Source organism: Heptranchias perlo, chromosome 14 (assembly GCF_035084215.1).
Source record: "Heptranchias perlo isolate sHepPer1 chromosome 14, sHepPer1.hap1, whole genome shotgun sequence".
Classification (NCBI taxonomy): Eukaryota; Metazoa; Chordata; class Chondrichthyes; order Hexanchiformes; family Hexanchidae; genus Heptranchias; species Heptranchias perlo.
The window spans coordinates 15,884,583-15,898,229 of NC_090338.1; the positions used below are offsets into that span (position 1 = coordinate 15,884,583).

Here is a 13,647-nt window from a genome sequence, read left to right on the forward strand (position 1 = left end):
CTGCAGTCCCTTTATTGCAAGTATATCCTTTCTTAGGTAAGGATTTGATTATTTTTTGTAGTAATGTTGTATGTTCTGATAACTAGGAATAGATACACTGAATGTATAATGGAATTGTTCTGTTTTTCTCTGTAACACTGCCTGCAGTGAAGGCGACATGATACAGTGCTTCCTCCTTGTGTATTAGTGCATCATTGTAACCTTCTCTGCACTGAACTCCTCAATGAAGGAGCCTTGCCGATCTTTTGGGATCATAATGGGAGAGGATTCTGCTCTCCCTTCTTGCCCAATTTTGGATAGATTGTGGTCGGCAGAGTCAGAAAGTGGGGGTGTGGTTCCGACGGCCTGCTCCCTGCAGATTGTCATCACTTCACTGAATATATGGACCGAAATATGGACAGGTTTATTCAAAGAGCGTGGAGTGACCAAGTGTTATCTGATGTTACATTCTCCATCAATACTGCCACAGCGATGCTGGATCACAAAGGACAGCAGCATGTTCCCAGCATCCAGCGTTGCAATGGTGTGTGGGAGGGGAATTAAGTTTCAAAGATCTTTCTGAAGCAAGTCAATTGATCATGAGGTGATCAATCACACGGCCAAATTTGTAATTTTGCAAAAGTTGCCCCTCCTCCTCTGCTGCCTCACAGGTATTCAGTCCTGATCTGCTGCATGCACTTGAGACCTACAGCAATCATCTTCCTCCCTCTCCCAGGTGGGTTCCTCGGATCAAAGCACGAATCCTGCTGGGAGCCGCCATAATTATGGAAATTAGGCTGGCCTGAGAAAATTCCCTGGGGTTTGCGGTGGGGGAAGACAGAGTCTGTCACGCTGACCTACAGCCAGATTATGGCAAAATGGAAAATCCTGCCTCCCTTTGTTATAGGTAGTCCTGTGGGTAGCCTGGTCACCGGTGGTCCAGGAGAAGCAACAACTTACTGTGCATTGCACAAGAGGAGAGGTCACTGACTGGAGAGTCTAGAACTAGGGGTCATAGTCTCAGGATAAGGGGTGAGCGATTTAGTACTGAGGTGAGGAGGAATTTCTTCACTCAGAGGGTGGTGAATCTTTGGAATTCTCTACCCGAGGGCTGTGGATGCTGAGTCACTGAGTACATTCAAAACAGAGATCAACAGATTTCTAGATATTAAAGGCACCAAGGGATATGGGGATCGGGCAGGGAAGTAGAGTTGAGATCGAAGATCAGCTATGATCTTATTAAATGGCAGATCAGGCTCAAGAGGCTGTATGACCTACTCCTGCTCCTATTTCTTATGTTCTTATGTAGACCACTTTTAAAGATCGTTGTCCTGATTTTTGAGCCAGAATTGATATGACTGCATCAGTACTGAATTCAATTTTAGGAGAATGCTGATTATTGCGACAGTATTTCAAATTTCTTAACAATATGGGAGGAACGATTCCCCTTCCGCACTCCCAGCAAATGCTGGAAATACATATTGTGAAATTGGACACCACCAGCCCATGAGGTCAGAGTGCAGTGGCCGAAATTTACCCTCTAATGTCTTAAAGTATCACTGGATTAGGCCTGATTATTCCAGACAGACAGCTCTACACAGGGGCGTGTCTGTGTCATTGCTGAATCCATTGAATATAAAAATATGACTGAAAATATATGAAGTCCAATATTAATAATTACAAACATGCGACTAAGGAGTTGCGATTTGATATTAAAATGTTTACATTGTTCCTCTTTCTCGCAGGAAACCCAAATCATATTTATTTTTTGGACAAGAGAAATGACTTTCCACTAAAAGGACCAGACAATCCTGGAAATGGCCCTGTTGTCTGGGAATGGAAACCACACTCAGGGCAACCAATCCAGCGGCTGGTTACTTTTTACAAAGATTATTATGGCCGGTGGAATGTACAATGGAGCGATCACTTTAGAAACAATGACTTGTACTCGATGATACAGCGGGATCCGGGTACCATTAATCTGAGAATTCGAAATCCCACCTTTGAACTTGCGGGATTGTTCACCTGGACTCAGACACAGCCCAGAAATAAAATCCGGAAACAGTACGAAATATTTGGGATCAAAGGTGAGTGGGACAAAGACTAGAAAAGGTTCAATAAATTTATTCTCTGTAAATAATTTCATGTGTAAAGATAAGAGATTGACATGATTACGTGAGATTTATATCACCCAGTGCAGAGTGCATCTCTCATTAAAACAACCAGGGGAAAGATTTTGTTCATTATTTCCCCTGAAATGGTCAACATGAGTGAAAGCATTTTGACAATTTCACCACAAGTAGCAAAATGAGAAAATCACCCTTTCCAGAGAGTATTCTGATCTATACACTGATGGACTCTCTGTAAAATGTAATGAATTCTGTTATGAAACCAATAGTTCACTTGTAGTAGTAGGCCCCAGTAACCTGGGACAGGTATAAGTTTGGCCAGTATATTGCTATCCAGTGAACCTATTCGATGTGTCACTTAGTTGAGGTTCAAGAGTATGTCAAGTGTCCGGAGAACTTGTCCTCTGCCAAGGAGTTAACACCTTCAGGAAATGAAGGAGAAACATGGCAGAGAAAAATAGATAAATTGCATCAACTCAATTGTACTTAAAACCATTAGTACAAATAAATCATAATCTTTAGAGTCTGCCAACTAAGCATATTGCTAAACAGCGACATACCCTGATTGGTTGATGTGTTTTAACATCTAAATGAGGCTAAGGTCACTGTCAAATGAATTTGATACAAAATATAATCCAATCATGAAGTGTCACAGAGACCAAAATATGATCCTGACTGTACTTGCCCTGGACCAGTGCTTCTGAGGTTTTGGCCCCAACTGCACCAGAATGAGTTGACCATAATAGAAAATCAACTAATTTACATTTTTTAGTGATGCTCATGGTACACAGTGCATGGTACACGGGGAATGCCACCTGGGTTCTGTACCAGAGTGTTAGGCATCAGCAGCCAATGGATGCCATCATTATTTTCACCTGGCGTTCAAAACAAAGTCCCTGTTGAAGATTTGATTATTACTTGCCATGTTGTTGCTGGGACTGAAAGTAAGGTTGGGCATTTTCGAACACGCAGTTCCTGAAGTGCCGTTCCTCATGAATACTCAATGATTGGGGCCCTGCACAGATGCATTTCAGGAGCCCCATAATTTTACTAACCTCTGGGGCTGTACTTTTGATGTGGATTTTGTGCACATGCTCCCTGTGCATGTGTTGGTTGGTCTTACTGAAGTGTGCTAGGCACATTGAGAACACAATATGCCATGAGCTTATTCCATGTCTGATAATATGGGCACTACATTTCCAGCACACCCTCCTCTGGTGAGTTTCCATCACCTGTCTATTGAGGGGTGGGCATCCACAAATGCCATCCAGACTATGTAACCATGACCTGACCCCGGATATTCCCACAGGGTCAGCAATAAAGCCCTGCTCTGCCTCACTTAGAATTTTTGGCCTCACTATCATATTCTACGGCTGAGATGCACTTGTGTGTAATCTGGTCTGATTCTTTAATGAAACAAGGTACAATAATGAGCTCATCCTAAGGTCAGTTAGAACCTAATTGTTCTAGAATGCAACTACTTACAGTAAACTGTACTACAATTTATTTATCTGTTTTCACAGTTGAGTCAAGTCCACAGCATGCTGTGGTGGGCAGTGACGTTATACTCAGCTGTACCATCTCCAAACTCTCAGATACAGTCAGTCTTCAATGGAAACAAAGGGACTCATCTCAGCAGAACAGGAGGAACACTGATCATATCCGAATAAAGAACACAGTCTATCTGATAATCAAACATGTTAAAGTAGAGGATAAGGAGTTGTATGTGTGTGAAGTGCAGGAAAATGGATCCATTATTCTCACAGGAAAAGCAGATTTTCCTGTGACCCAGGGTAGGTGCAGTTACCTCACAGTAGATATTAAACAGTTACTAATGTAAAACTGTTACATACAAAGTGGAGTCATACATGTCAAACATCAACACTTCATGCTTACAGTCAGCATGTGGGGGCCTGGTGCACATGTCAACATTGAACAAAATACTGGCCGCTCTCCCCTCAGTGCCACTCCTAACCGAGTGCTGCTGCTATTTCAAGTACTCACTGGACAATAAGTAAAGTATTCCCAACCTTCTCACTTTGTTAGCTGCCAAGTTGTATTGCAGCAGCAATTAAAAAGACTGTGGGATAGTCTTGTTTAGCAAATTGAAGGATTTAGCAGAAGTAGAAAGCACAGGTATAAACTCTGTGCAAAATGTTACATATAGGAGACAGATGTTCACTGTGAAATAACCTACAAGTTGTCAACAACTCAAACAACAGTGACCTTACTTTAAGGATTATGTTAAAGTGGGCCAAGCCCATGGAGCTGACATGTGCCCATTTTACATGGGTGAGGTGAGCACTGGAGGCAGAATTTTTCAAACACTTGTGAAATTCTGCATGGGCCCTTTTTTGAATAATTATTCCATATAAATGAGGATTGTACTTGCCTGAAGGAAACCATATTTGGGTCAGCAAAATGGATCCGTGCAAAACTTTAGTTCTACACAACCTGCAGCCGCCACCTGCAGGACTCCATGTTACTGACTGAATCTCATAACACTGGGCCTGTGATGTCATGGTGTCTTCAATAGCACAAAAATCTCATCATATTAAAAATCAAAAAGGTTTCATTGTTTAAACATTTCTGTGGTCTGATGGGAATTGAATTCTTCGAAGCTGTAAAATTCTTAAACAGTTCATATCTTTAACAACACTTTAAAAAATGATGTAATGATGATCAAAGCACAAAATAGTTTTATATAATTGTGGCCAGTAATTATTCCGGGTTTTCTCTGTATCTCGGGACCTGTAAAATTCTAACACTTTGTTCTCTGTCTCTCTCTTGCAGATTTATATGATAAAAGTTACACACTTTATCGGTCAGGCACAGATCACAGTGAACTCTACCTGATTTGCTATGATTATTATCATTATTATGTTTATTCTTACAATACTGCTGCATGGGCCTGGAGGTCACATCATCTTCAGAATCAGGAGAAAGAAATAGCATCTGCTTCGAAATCTGAGCACATCAATGTAAACAGGACCTACTTTGGGAATCGACTGGTTCCCACAATGGCAAATTTTAATGGCGAGAACTTCAGTCTCAGGATTGTCCCTGTACTGTTTGAAGATGCCGGAGTTTACACATGTTCTCTGGGATCATATGAATATGTGACCATTAAACTAATCACAGTTAAAGGTAGGAGACAGATTGTTGCCGTTGTTTTCAGTAATAAAGTCATTGTTTAAAATCTAAATGATTTTCTTGTTTACACAGTCACAGCTGAACCATCTGATGCAGTGACTGAGGGAGACACCGTTACCCTGACCTGCTCTGTCTCTGATGTCACTGAATCAATCAGACTTGTTTGGATAAATAGTGATGGCAAAACTGTTGGAGAAAAAACATTGAATGGATGGAATGGGGAAGAGAAATCATTGAGACTGAATATTCAGAAAGTTGACAGAGGCAAAGAGAACTGGATATGTGCTTTGTTTTTTCAAAATAGGCCCCAGGTTTTCGTCCCGTACTATCTGGAGCCCAGTGGTGAGTGACATATGGTTTGATCTTTATAGTTATAACCTCGATAGAATATTCTTGTCACTTATTGGTCTTTTTGCCAGAAGTAACCCATCCTTTATATCCTGTGTGTGAGGCTCTACCAGTGCTGCAGAGCCTCAGAAAATTTACCCTGTGATAACTCAGCAAAGCCTGGGATCGAGACTGGAAATTTCCTGGTCTGTATGTCTCAGCTACGTTCTTGGTAAAAACGCAGAGCCAGGGTAAGACCTTTTTTTTTGACAGCAAATTTGTTCAGGAGCCGTTTCCATTGGGTTCCTTATCCAAAATCAATCAGAATGTCGTGGCAGAATACCCAAAAAAAATCACAGCAAAATGTAATTCCCAGCTGCAAAAATTGCAATTGAGACTCTCCACTCTTCAGGCTCTGAAAAATTCTTCTTTTCTGCCTGTCCCAGCTGATCCTGGAAACAACTGTTTCTCATCACTGTCATTCTAATTTCGGGCTGGTGCATTGTGAGTGCAAAAGCAGGAAACTCGAGCCTGCAGAGTCATTGGCCCTCATTATTGCATATATTACATAGAATTTACAGCATAGAAACAGGCCATTTGGCCCAACTGGTCTATGCCAGTGTTTATGCTCCACAAGAGCCTCTTTGCCCGTTACTTCATCCAACCCTACACGCATATCCTTCTATTCCTTGCTCCCTTATATACTTATTTCGTTTTCCCTTAAAGGCATCTGTGCTATTCGCCTCAACTACTCCAATTGGTAGCAAGTTTCACGTTCCAGCAACTCTCTGGGTTAAGAAGTTTCTCCTCAACTTTTTATTGCATTAATGAGTGACTATATCTTGTACTTATGGCCCCTAATTTTGAACATCCCCCTAAGTGGAAACATCTTCTCTACATTTATCCTATCAAAGTCCTTTATAATTTCAAAGATCTGTAAAAGGTCAGCTCTTTGCCTTCACTTTTCTAGAGAAAAGAGCCCCAGCCTGTTCGATCTTTCCTGATAGTTATAACCTCTCTGTTCTGGTATCATCCTTGTAAATCTTTTTCGTATCTTCTCAAGTGCCTCCATATCTATTTTGTAATATGGAGATTTTTGAGCTCCTCCTTTTGAGGAGATTACAAGGAGGGGCGATGAGGATAGCGTATTTGATGTAATCTACTTAGCAAGGCTTTTGACAAGGTCCCACATGGCAGATTGGTCAGAAAAGTAAAAGCCCATGGGATCCAAGGGAAAGTGACAAATTGAATCCAAAATTGGCTCAGTGGCAGGCAGCAAAGGGTAATGGTTAACGGGTGTTTTTGTGACTGGAAGGCTGTTTCCAGTGGGGTTCCACAGGGTTCAGTACTAGGTCCCTTGCTTTTTTGGTATATATTAATGATTTAGACCGAAATGCAAGGGGCATGATTAAGAAGTTTGCAGATGATACAAAAATTGGCCATGTGGTTGATAGTGAGGAGGAAAGCTGTAGACTGCAGGAAGATATCAATGGATTAGTCAGGTGGGCAGAAAAATGGGAAATGGAATTCAATCTGGAGAACAGGCTATTTTAGATCTAATATTGAGCAATGAGAAAGGGCTAATTAATAATCTTGTTGTATAGGAGCCCTTAGGAAAGAGTGACCACAATATGATAGAATTCTTCATTAAGTTTGAAAGTGATGTAGTTCAATCTGAAACTAGGGTCATAAATCCAAACAAAGGAAATTACAAAAGTATAAGGTGCAAGTTGGTGATGGTTGATTGGGGAACTACAATAAAAGGTATGATGGTGGACAGGCAATGGCTAGCATTTAAAGAATTAATACATAATTTGCAACAAATATATATACCTTTAAGGCACAAAAATCCAACAGGAAAAGTGGTCCAACTATGGCTAACAAGAGAAATTAAAGAGAATATTAAATCAAAGGAAGAGGCATATAAAGTTGCCAGAAAAAGCAGTAAATCTGAGGATTGGGAGCATTTTAGAATTCAGCAAAGGAGGATCAAGAAATTGATAAAGAAAGGGAAAATAGAATGAGAGTAAACTAGTGAGAAACATAAAAGCGGACTGTAAAAGCTTCTATAGGTATGTAAAAAGGAAAAGACTGGCGAAGGCAAATGTGGGTCCCTTACAGACACAGACAGGAGAATTTATAATGGGGAATAAGGAAATGGCAGAGAAATTAAACAAATACTTTGGGCTCGATTTTTGGACCTCTGAGCCGGCAGGTTCGTGGCTGGGGAGGGCTCCGAAAATCGGGGATTCCCGGGGCGGGTCCGGAGCCCGGCTCCAAGCGTCCCACTTCCGGGTTCCCCAGTGATGCGCTGACATGGACGCGCAGCCCCCGCATGTGGGACTCCCGCCAGCAATTAAAGCCGGCGGGATGCCACTTAAACTAATTAAGTAGGTACTTCAGGTCATTTGCAGACCTGATTGATATGATATTTTAGGAGGGGTGGGATTTTCCAAACAACTGAGACTGTTTCCCGTACTGGGGGAAACACTCCCAGTTGAAATGGATGTGTTGCAGCCACCAGCCTGTGGCAGCTGCAAAGGTCCATTTGACAGGTGGGGAGGGGGGAGCCCTCACTCATTGCAGGAGGCCACTCTGACAAAATTTGGCCTCCTCCACCCTCCTTCTGACAATCAAAGTCACCAACTTGCAACCTCAACCCCGGTGTACAAACACATTTACCTACCTTGCGGACCCCCTCAAACGTACATCATCCGGATGGGGGACGCCATAGCTGCAGTCATGACCTCCTCGGAGGACGAACAGCATCACTGGTCACACCGTCCACCTCTGACACGTGGAGCTCCACAACACAGTGCTGTGACACATCCACCTGCACAGCAGGTGGGAGGGCAACCGCAGAGAGAGATGCGTCGCAGAAGGTACTACCCTCGCCACAGGGTCTACAGACCAAGGCTCAGCTTCCTAGACCTCTCTGAGCAGTAGTGCACATGGAGGCTCAGAGTCACTCGACTTATACTCATGGACATCTGCAGCCTCCTTCATGCCGAGCTGCTCCCAGCTGGCTCGAGCACCATCTTCTTACCTGTCGCTGTCAAAGTCACCACTGCCCTCAACAACTTCTCCTCCACATCCTTCCAGGGTGCCACCGGGGACATCGCCGACGTCTCTCAGTCGTCTGCACAAAAGAGCCCTGAAAATACACCTACAACCACTCTGCAGTGACACAATGGGTGGCATCAGTTGCGAGTCTTCATACTGATCCTCAGGAAAGGGCATTATTGCACAAACCAGACACGATTTGCAAAGATGTGGCAGTAGTGGTGCCAATATAATATGTAATGTGAGTTGATCAGAAATCAAATATGAGTAAAAACCATGACAAACCCTCAAACACCCTTGTGCATTCCCTTCATGCTCATGAAACATTTGCCTTACGCTTCCTACTGCACATATGTGATGCATGACCTGTGGATGCAGCACAGGTAGTGGCAGGTTGAGTGAGGCTGACCATGAAAGAGATGCATCAGAGAGTGAGTATGAGACAGAGCCATGAGATTGTATGAGGATTGGGTTGAGTGGTAGTGGTGGGATGAGTACTGGCGAGGTGAGTAACTGCAGGTAAGATGCGGATGAGCTTTGAGTGGGTTTGAGGGGTGATGTGATAGAGTAGTGTTCGCAGTGCAGAAGGAGATGTGGGGTGGGGGCGGTGATGTGGCAGATGGAGTGTAGGGGAGTGAGTAAGTGTACTCACTTTGGCTGACCTACTTAGGTCATTGAAGCGCCTCCTGCACTGTATGCAGGTGCGTGATATGTTGGTGGTGCTGGTGACCTCCTCTGCCACCTCGAGCCAAGCCTCCCTGGTGGCAGAGGCAGGCCACTTCCTCCCATCCACTGGGGAGAAGATCTCTGTCCTCCCCCTCCTCCTCACCCCATCCAGTAAGACCTGGAGTAAGGCATCATGAAACCTGAGAGCAGCCTTTCCCTTGGGCGCTCCATGCTGTAATTTTGCATATTTTCTGCCGCATCATTCAATGCAGGACTGCCCCTTTAAATAGGGCTTCTCCAGCTGACAACCTATGATGCGCTTGCGCAGTCCGCCCGCTGAGCAGCTTTCCAGCGTGAAACCTGGAAGCAAAGGTAAGTGCCTTCAATTAGTCTGCAATTGCCCACGCGCCCAGTTGACCCCCCGCTGCTAACCCGCCTCCCTCCTAATATCGGGCCCTTTGTGTCTGTCTTCATGGAAGAAGACACAAAAAAACTCCCAGAAATACTAGAGAACCAAGGGTCTGGCAAGAATGAGGAACTGAAGGAAATTAGTATTAGTAAAAAAATAGTCGTAGAGAAATTAATGGGACTGAAAGTCGATAAATCCCAAAAACCGGATGATCGACATCCCAGGGTTTTGAAAGAGATGGCTATAGAGATAGTGGATGCTTTGGTTGTCATCTTCCAAAATTCTTTTGATTCTGGAACGGTTCCTGCAGATTGGAGGGTAGCAAATGTAACCCCACTATTTAAGAAAGGAAGGAGAGCGAAAACAGGGAACCACAGACCTGTTAGCCTGACATCTGCACTAGGGAAAATACTAGAATCTATTCTAAAGGATGTGATAACAGGACACTTAGAAAATAATAATAGGATTTGGCAGAGTCAACATGGATTTATGAAAAGGAAATCATGTTGAACAAACCTATTGGAATTCTTTGAGAATGGAACGATTAGAATAGATAAGGGAGAACCAGTGGATGTGGTGTATTTGGATTTTCAGAAAGTTTTTGATAAGGTCCCACACAGGAGGTTGGTGAACAAAGTTAGAGCACATGGAATTGGAGGTAATATACTGGCATGGATTGAGAATTGGTTAATGGACAGAAAACAGAGAGTAGCCATAAACGGGTCTTTTTCAGGTCGGCAGACTGTGACTCATGGGGTACCGCAGGGATCGGTGCTTGGGCCCCAGCTATTCACAATCTATAACAATGATTTGGATGAGGGGACCAAATGTAATATTTCCAAGTTTGCTGATGACACAAAACTGGGTGGGAATGTGAGTTGTGAGGAGGATGCAAAGAGGCTTCAAGGGGAGGCTAAGTGAATGGGCAAGAACATGGAAGATGGAATATCATGTGGACAAATGTGAAGTTATCCACATTTGTAGGAAAAACAGAAATGCAGAGTATTATTTAAATGGTAAGAGATTGGGAAATGTTGATGTTCAAAGGGACCTGGGTGTCCTTGTACATGAGTCACTGAAAGCTAACATGCAGGTGCAGCAAGCAATTAGGAAGGCAAATGGTATGTTGGCCTTTATTACAAGAGGATTTGAGTACAGAAGTAAAGATGTCTTACTACAATTATATAGGGCCTTGGTGAGACCGCACCTGGAGTATTGTGTACAATTTTGGTCTCCTTACCTAAGAAAGAATATACTTGCCATAGAGAGAATGCAACAAAGGTTCACTAGACTGATTCCTGGGATGGCGGGATTGTCGTATGAGGAGAGATTGAGTAGACTAGGCCTGTATTCTCTAGAGTTTAGGAGAATGAGAGGTGATCTCATTGAAACATACAAAATTCTTACAGGGCTCGACAGGGTAGATGCAAGGAGGATGTTTCCCCTGGCTGGGGAACCGAGAACCAGGGGTCACATTCTCAGAATAAAGGGTAGGCCGTTTAGGACTGAGATGAGGAGAAATTTCTTCACTCAGAGGGTGGTAAATCTTTGGAATTCTCTACCCCAGACGGTTGTGGAGGCTCAGTCATTGAGTACATTCAAATCAGAGATCAATAGATTTCTAGATATTAAAGGTATTAAGGGATATGGGGATAGTACAGGAAAATGGCTTTGAGGTAGAAGATCAGCCATGATTTTGTTGAATGGCGGAGCAGGCTCAAGGGGCTGGATGGCCTACTCCTGCTCTTATTTCTTATGTTCTTATGTTCTTAAGTGTGAGGGAATGCATTTGGAGAGGGCAAACAAAGAAACAGAATTCAAAATAAATGGGAAGATACTGGGAGGTGCAGAGGAATAGAGGGACTTTGGAGTGCATGTCCACAGATCCCTGAAGGTAGCAGGACAGGTACTTTTCTTTAGAATATAAGAGTAGGGAGGTTATGCTAGAACTGTATAAAACACTAGTTAGACCACAGCTTGAGTACTGCATACAGTTCGGGTCACCACATTACAGGAAAGATGTGATTGAACGAGAGAGGGTGCAGAGGAGATTTACGAGGATGTTGCCAAGAATGGAGAATTTTAGCTATGAGGAAAGATGGGATAGGCTGGGGTTGTTTTCATTGGAACAGAGGAGTGAGGGGTGATTTAATTGAGGTGTACAAAATTATGAGGGGCCAAGGTAGAGTGAATAGGAAGGACCTATTTCCCTTAGCAGAGGGCTCAGTGACCAGGGGGCATGGGTTTCAGATTATTAAGTAGAAGGATTAGAGGGGAGCTGAGGAGAAATGTTTTCACCCAGAAGGTGGTGGGGGTTTGGAACTCACTGCCTGAAAGGGTGGTAGAGGCAGAAATACTCAACTCATTTAAAAAGTACTTAGATGTGCACTTGAAGTGCTGTAACCTACAGGGCTACGGACCAAGTGCTGGAAAGTGGGATTAAGCTGGATAGCTCTTTCTCGGCCGGTATAGACATGATGGGCCAAATGGCCACCTTCTAAGCCATAACTTTCTATGATTCTAGAACTGTGTGCTGTCCTCCAAGTGTGGTCTAACCAAGGTTCTATACAAGTTCAACATAACTTCTCTGCTTTTCAATTCTATCGATCTAGAAATGAACCCCAAATGCTTTGTTTGCTTTTTTAAGGCCTTTTAACCTGCTTCGCTATTTTTAGTGATTTGTGTATCTATACCCCCGGATCCCTCTGCTCCTCTATCCCATTTAGACTCTTATTTTCCAATAAGTATGTGGCCTCCTTATTCCTCCTACCAAAATGCACCACCTCACTCTTATGTGGATTGAAATTCATTTGCCATTTACACGCCCATTCTGCAAGTTTATTTATGTCTTCTTATATTTTGTCGCAGTCTTTCTCAGTATTAACTATACCTACCAATTTAGTGTGATCCTCAAATTTTAAAATTGTACTTCCGATTCCCGAGTCCAAATCATTTCTGTAAACGGCGAACAGCACTGATCCCTGCAGAACACCACTTCCCACCGTCCGCCAGTCTGAGTAAATGGGCGCTAAATTGGGCCGTGTAGCGCCCGTTGTTTCTGCGCTACACGGCCTCTCCGACATCCAAGATGGCGACTTGGATGCGCACGCACGTTTCCTGCGTGATGTGCGCCAGACGCCAACTTGATATAGGAGTTTGCGCAGGCGCAGATAAGAAACGCTGGAATCATGTAAAGTAGGGAGAAAATGGTTTCAATCAGTGTGCAACGCTGATTTAAAGTGAAAGACACCATTTTGGGACTTAACTCAATGCACAATCTTAACCCCAACCATCTGAACGTGTCTTAGAATGTCTGGAGGACACCCCACCAGTGCAGGATTTACAGGTTAGTGGCGGGATTATTGCCTCTGGCTGCTGTGCATTTGCGAATGTTTTTGTGGGAGAAGTTTGGAGAGCTGTTCTGCATATGGCAGTTGATGCTAGCTCAATTGTGAAGCATTTTAAAGCAGAGATTGATGGATTTCTGTGAACCAAGGGTATTAAGGGATATTGACTAAGGCTGGTATATGGAGTTAGGTCACAGGTCAACAATGATCTTCTTGAATGGCAGAACAAGCTTGAGAGGCTGAATGCCACTGCCACTTGCTGCCTCCTGATAAGCGCCACCTTCTCCTGCAAGAAAGCGGGAGGTGTGCCTGGGTGATGTGCCTATCATGGTTGAATAGCTGCCAGAGTGCGCAGCTTGCAACAGTGATAATGTGTGACGGTGAGAGGAAGCATCTGATTGGAAGATTCGAGCACTGATTGAAAGAGTTTGATGGTATGTGGGTGATGGGAGTGTAGTGCGTGGAGCAATGGATGTGGCTAGTGGGGCATTGGTAGGAGATGGCACTTGAGAGTTGACTTCACTCAGCTTGATCATTCATGTCAAAGCATTGAACTTCTTCCTGCACTGCATTC

At 43.5% G+C, this 13,647-nt stretch overlaps 1 protein-coding gene across 1 annotated transcript in view; it reads left to right on the top strand.

Annotated features, from left to right (window-relative positions):
• Nucleotides 1-13,647, top strand: part of LOC137332318 (uncharacterized) — a 73,758-nt gene that overhangs the window by 16,687 nt on the left and 43,424 nt on the right. Inside the window, exons 3-6 of the mRNA XM_067996058.1 lie at nt 1,725-2,066; nt 3,632-3,901; nt 4,902-5,255; nt 5,334-5,603. Coding sequence (XP_067852159.1) covers nt 1,725-2,066; nt 3,632-3,901; nt 4,902-5,255; nt 5,334-5,603 — 1,236 coding nt within the window. The remainder of the gene's footprint in view (nt 1-1,724; nt 2,067-3,631; nt 3,902-4,901; nt 5,256-5,333; nt 5,604-13,647) is intronic.